The sequence below is a fragment of the Helianthus annuus genome, chromosome 10, assembly GCF_002127325.2.
Source record: "Helianthus annuus cultivar XRQ/B chromosome 10, HanXRQr2.0-SUNRISE, whole genome shotgun sequence".
Taxonomy (NCBI): domain Eukaryota; kingdom Viridiplantae; phylum Streptophyta; class Magnoliopsida; order Asterales; family Asteraceae; genus Helianthus; species Helianthus annuus.
In genome coordinates, this window is record NC_035442.2 from 131,404,179 (window position 1) to 131,410,406 (window position 6,228).

A 6,228-nucleotide genomic window follows, 5' to 3' on the forward strand; every position below is an offset into this window, starting at 1 on the left:
CAAATTCACACTGTCGTAACAGTTTAAGTTTTAATCAAATCCAACATCAACACAACCAGCGTTGTAGATCAGCTGGTTGTGTTGCGTGATGTTAGTGTTTCGGCCGGTTGAAGTAGCCGGTTCGAATCCCGGCGCCGCCCTATCTTGTAGAGTAATTTTGATCTTGTATGGTAGTTATTAAAATTACTCTACAAGTGTATCAAAATTACTCTGCAAGTTTATCAAACAACATACAATTATCTTGTATTGTAATTATTAAAAATACTCTACAAGTGTATCAAAATTACTCTGCAAGTTTATCAAACAACATACAATTCAAAATTACTCTACAAAATCATTTGTAGAGTAATTAAGATACTCTACAAAATTACCTTACAAGATCAAAATACCATACAAGATCATTTGTAGAGTAATTATGATACTCTACAAAATTGCTCTACAAGATCAAAATTATCCTACAAGAACATTTTACAAAAAATTACTCTACAAGATCAAAATTACCTTACAAGATCATTTGTAGAGTAATTATCACAAGTAAATAATTAAGAAAATGTCACCGTGTTTTTTAGGTTTTTCATGCCTTTCGTACAATAAGACATTTTGTACATGAACTTAACTTTACACTAACCCCTTGAGTTTATAACTTGATTGAGTATAGTAACCTAAACCCCTTGAATCTTGATTATAACTTGATTGAGTATAGTAACCTAAAATTAGTTAGGGAATTCCTTTATGTACTCTAACTTGATTTGTTATTATAAAGCAACTCCGTTAAACGATTTCTTTTATAAACTTAACGAAAACCAACGGATTAAACTCATAAAATTTTATATTTTAAGCTCCTAATCACCTGTTTTAATTAAATTAAATTCCCCAATATTGCAACAAATAAAAATAAGAGTAAAATGCACGGATAGTCCTTGTGGTTTGGTAAAATTTCACCTTTAGTCCCCAACTTTTCAAAATTACACTCTTAGTCCCTGTGGTTTGACAAGTTGTTACTCGGATAGTCCCCAAAGCGGATGAAGGTTAGTTTTTCTAGTTAAGTGGGTGTGAAATGACAAGAACTATCTGAGTAACAACTTGTCAAACCACAGGGACTATCCGAGTAACTACTTGTCAAACCACAAGGACTATCCGAGTAACCTTCATCCGCTTTGGGGACTATCCGAGTAACAACTTGTCAAACCACAGGGACTAAGAGTGTAATTTTGAAAAGTTGAGGACTAAAGGTGAAATTTGACCAAACCACAGGGACTATCCGTGCATTTTACTCTAAAAATAATATAATTTCGCATTTTTTTAATATACTTCAGTTGCGGGTTACAACCCGAGTCGGGTTTCGGGGATCCAATTTTTGACAGATGTTAAACAAGCCACAAGTTGAAGAAATGAAACGGGTGATGCCCAAAATCGGACTGCCCAGTTTTCATCAGAATAGGGCAGTGGTCCGACATTCTTCTGTTAATATCGGTATATTCGGTACCGGTACCGGTTTGGTACCGAATGGATACCGTGCTCATCTCTAGTCTATAGGACTTGAACCTAATACCTCCCCTTTAATTTTAATTAAATTTTACACTTGAGACTTATTAATCTCATAAATTAAATATTTTAACAATTACGTTGCTACTATGCTAAAATGACCAAATATATATTTCAAATCAAGCATGAACACAATGACACTCAATATACAAGTTTACATTATCCAATAAAACCAATGAAAGAATACACACAACAATTTTTCAAACCAATACATAAAAATTCACATTTTTTTAAAAGAACCATAGAAATATTGTAGTTTTTTTTTCCAGAGTTAAGGCATCTCTTATTACAAAACTTCATATTTAGAATGGAAAGCGAAAGTAACTTCAGGGTCGTTAGCCCAAGATTCAAAAACCGTTGGTCACAATTTTGTAGCAACGATTTTAGAATCCTGGGGTCACCGAGCCCATAATTACTTCTGATTCCCATCTAAAATCCTGGGTTTGTGATAACAGATACCTTAGTTTTGAAAAACAAAAAAAAATTACAATATAGTTCAAATATATAACACTTCTAAAGCATAGGAGCAAACCAATACTTACACAGAAGGATGACCAGCATCCACTTTTGGTACTTTGGTTTTATCCATGGGCATTTGCTGTGCATTATGAAAACAATATCCTAATTCCTAACCATCCAAATTCTGAAATTGAAACTAAAACAAAATATACACTTTAAAACATAACTCGCACACACATTAAGGATGGTCAACGGATATGAGTTCTACATCAATACGGTGGAGGATATGGTCCTGGGTACGGGTGACCTGATTAAAAAAAATTGGATATTCAGTAAGGCAAATAAAAAGTATAACCTGCAAAAGTGAGTGTGTTAGGTAACGGGTCAAAATAGTAATTTTTAAATGGGTCAATGAAGGTCTGGACCGTCTGGTGATGATCCAATATATGCAATAATATGATCCAAGTGGTCTAATAATTTTAAATACACTTGACTTTCTACCTATTCAACTCGTTCACATTTATGCTCACTTTTAAACTTAAATATCTTTATGAGTAAAATGTCATTTTCGTCCCTGAGGTTTGGTCAGTTTTGCGACTTTCATCCAAAGGTTTTGTTTTTCGCATCTGGATCCAAAAGATTTGAAATCTTGCCATTTTCATCCAGCTCGTTAACTCCAACCATTTTTATCCGTTAAATCAGGTGTATTTCCGAATTTTTTCTTAACTTCAAGGGGAATTCAGTCTTTTTCAGGGGTATTCGGTCTTTTTACATAAAGTGAAAAGGACCGAATTGCCCTTTAAGTTAACTAAAAAGACGGAAATACCCCTGACTTAACGGAGCAAAATGGATGGAGTTAACGAGGAGGATGAAATGGCAAGATTTTAGAACTTTTGGATCCAGATGCGGAAAAACAAACCTTTGGACAAAAGTCGCAAAACTAGCCAAACCTTAGGAACGAAAATGGCATTTTACTCTATATTTATTTACACATTGGACTTACTAGACAATATAACATGAATTCGCCCATTACCCATACACGGGTCAAAATTAGGAGAAAGTATTGACAAGAAGGAATGTAAATATAGACTTACCGGGAGGATACTGGGAACCATATGGTTGGGGAGGATAAGCTGAATTAGGTGGATAGGGCTGACCATAAGGAGCCGCCTGAGGTGGGTATGGAGCTGGTGGATATCCACTTGAATTAGGTGGGTATGAAGGGTAGGAAGACGGTGGAGGGTAGCCTCCAGGTGGCGGGTATGGGGCGGCAGAAGGTGGTGGATATGACACTGATGGATATGGCGATGGCTGCGAATAAAGTGAGGCCTGGGGTGCACCGTGCGGTTGAGATGCTGGACCATGACTGGTTGCTGGTTTCTGCACATAAACGATATTGTTAAAACAATTATGTAATCATAATCAATACCAACTACATGATACCAGATATCTTGTGAAAGGGTAAAAATGATGCAGGGATGAAACTTACATGGGCTTTGGTATAATGTATAATCAATCGAACCTCTCCAGCATGCCTGCATACGGAAATTTGCGGATCAGAAAGACAAGTTGCTATAAAAACTGAATGTAGACACCTTAGGTGTTGAAACTCCAATATATACATCATGCTTAAGAAAGATGTGATCAACAAGTTGGATGTTGAGATCACAAATCGTGAGTTTTTTGCCCCGGAGTGCAGACAATACATTTAAAAGCCTTCATGACCATTGTTAAGAATATAATCTGTGATAATGGACCACTCTCCTTGTTTAAGGAGTCTACAACGATTGTGTGGTCATTCGTCTATATGGACCTAAACAGAACTACATAAGGTCTTCCAAATGACACTCTCATTAGGCTTTGTCCTGTGTAATACATGATTCGCTTTTCAAGGTTAATTAAAGAAACAGATTCGGGGTACTGTGGAGAGCATAAATCATACAATAAAACACAGACCTGCCAGTTTTGCTTTGCAATGGCCACAAGCTATCGTCAAATCCTTGTGAAAGAGCCTTTTCCAACTGGACCCTGTCACCACAATAATCATCCCATGAAATATCAGTCAACGTTACTATAAACTATTACGTAGATTCTTGGTTTTAAAGCGTGAGGCACACCGAGGCGATAGGGTCCCGAGCCAAGGCGCCATGTGTAGGCGCAAAAGCGCACCACTTTTGGTACACATGACCAACTTATTTATATATATATATATATATTTTTTTTTTAATTTCTCATAGGCTTCTAGCATCATTTACTCATATTTTAGACATAAATAAGCTTATATATATATATATATATATGGTTTAATATCTACATAACCTATATGCACAAACCATCTCCCATACAAAAAGTGTACCCCGCTGCCCCGTGCCTTTTTTATGCGAAAAGCGCACCTCACCTGCTGCACCTTTTGTACAGCATGCGCCTCTCCTATTCTAAAGCGAGCACCCTCACATCCAACACCCTCTCGCATCTAGGCCCGCTTTTCAAAACCAAGGAGATAATATATTAGTTATGTTTCTCTATGTTTATATATCTCTATTACAATTAAGAAGTGTGATCTTGGTCACATCTCTGCGGATCCTCATCTGTTTTACATACCAACCTTTTTATCAAGCAAAACATTTCATAATCTCATCCCTTTCTTTTTACATATCAGTCTCCTACAAACCCTATGACCAATTTTGTCCCAAAAGTAACCGAGGCGCAACCTCAACGCCCTTAGGCTCTTTCCTGATCGCCTCATGTGCCTCGCCCTTTTTTACCAAGGTTAGACCACCCGTACTCGTTCTAGTTCGGGCGTTTTTATGCCCAAACACGCCCGAGCTCGGCCCCCATGGGCGTTTTTTTGCGAAAAATTGTTTGGAGCGTGGAATAAAGCACGCCGGATGGGGGATTCAATTGACCAATCACATCTAACCCCTCCTTCTTTGGCCAATTAACTTTTTTCATGGTTTTTTTTTAGTTCTTTACACACCTTTTAACATAATGCCCATATCCCTACACCCATTTTAGAAAAACGCCCCTTTGCTGACTAGGACGACACGTGGCGGACAACGCCCAAGGGTGGGGCATTATTCACCCCAACCACTACGCATGGCCTTATGATTAGTTCAGGTTCATTTCTAATTATCATGTAGTTTTCAGTTATCTATATAAATAGTTAATTTTGGTTTTCATAATTTTACATAAACAATAACCTAAAGAAAAGAAGAACAAGAATAATAATAATTACTTTCCGCTGCCAATGAAGCTATCATGTTTGAGCGTATTGCTGTTCCAAACATTAACAATCAACTCCCGTAATCCTTCAATTAGTGTATACACAAATTTCTCTTGAAACGTAGGGTTCTTACCTCCATCTACACAGTTCATACATAAATAAACTCAAATCAAAACACAGATCTTCAAACTTCACACATCAATCAACAAATTCAAATTCAAATTCAAATCAGAATCAGAGAGTCAACCTGTACAGGTACGAGTTCTTGATTTAGTACTACCGTATTCTACACAAACGTAGGGATCTTGCCTCGAAATCCATTCGGTATCTTTTAATTTGTTACAGCTAACAACTGAAAGTGCAAATAACTAACAATCAGATCTGGAAATTAAACAAACACAGATCTGTATGAATTGAAGAAAAAGGAAGCCTGATGTACCAGTGACTTCAATAAGATTGCCATGGATGCCGTGAGTCGTCATTTATTTATATAGATGAGCGTTTGATGATCGAATTGAGGGATGATTATATAGACGGATGTCTGCTACTGCAATCTGAGTTGACCTAACCGTTCAACTCACGGCATACAACGCGTTTTCTCTTTTAGTAGATTGGTACGACACCCTAGCCAAAATGATTAAAGTCGTAAATGAACGTTAGGTTGAATATTTAATGCATTTAGATAGACTTTTGACTGAGGTGGGGTTAGAATTTAGAAAAAGTATTGTCACACATGTGCACGGCACACAGGTTTTCAAATTTCTTTTTGAGTAAACTGCCATTTTTGGTCCCTGTAGTTTGGTTAGTTTTGTCACTTTAGTCCAAATCTCAAACTTATTACATCTGGGTCTCTGTGGTTTGCATTTTGTTGCCATTTTAGTCCAAAATTTAAAAACCTTATTTTTTTATTGTTGAAACCTTCAATTTTGTCTTTTAGTTCAGGGGCATTTTAGTCATTTTGCTTTTCATTTAACATTTTCTTAATTCAAAAATATATTAAT

General features: G+C 36.5%; 1 protein-coding gene across 1 annotated transcript; it reads right to left on the bottom strand.

Moving 5' to 3' along the window:
- Positions 1–1,671: 1,671 nt before the first annotated feature.
- Positions 1,672–5,872, bottom strand: LOC110885672 (elicitor-responsive protein 1). Its single transcript, XM_022133376.2, has 7 exons — positions 5,667–5,872; positions 5,475–5,579; positions 5,240–5,366; positions 3,961–4,032; positions 3,494–3,539; positions 3,099–3,384; positions 1,672–2,311 (listed from the first exon to the last, which is right to left on the bottom strand). The coding sequence occupies exons 1-7, from the start codon at positions 5,707–5,709 to the stop codon at positions 2,274–2,276; spliced, it is 717 nt and encodes a 238-aa protein (XP_021989068.1). The 5' UTR covers positions 5,710–5,872; the 3' UTR covers positions 1,672–2,273.
- Positions 5,873–6,228: the final 356 nt, after the last annotated feature.

Coding starts and splice junctions, on each gene's coding strand:
- LOC110885672 (XM_022133376.2), bottom strand. CDS start 5,709: ATGACGACTCACGGCATCCATGGCAATCTTATTGAAGTCACTG. Junction 3,540..3,960: donor TTGCAAAGCAAAACTGGCAG/GTCTGTGTTTTA, acceptor TTCCGTATGCAG/GCATGCTGGAGAGGTTCGAT. Junction 3,385..3,493: donor TACATTATACCAAAGCCCAT/GTAAGTTTCATC, acceptor GTTTATGTGCAG/AAACCAGCAACCAGTCATGG.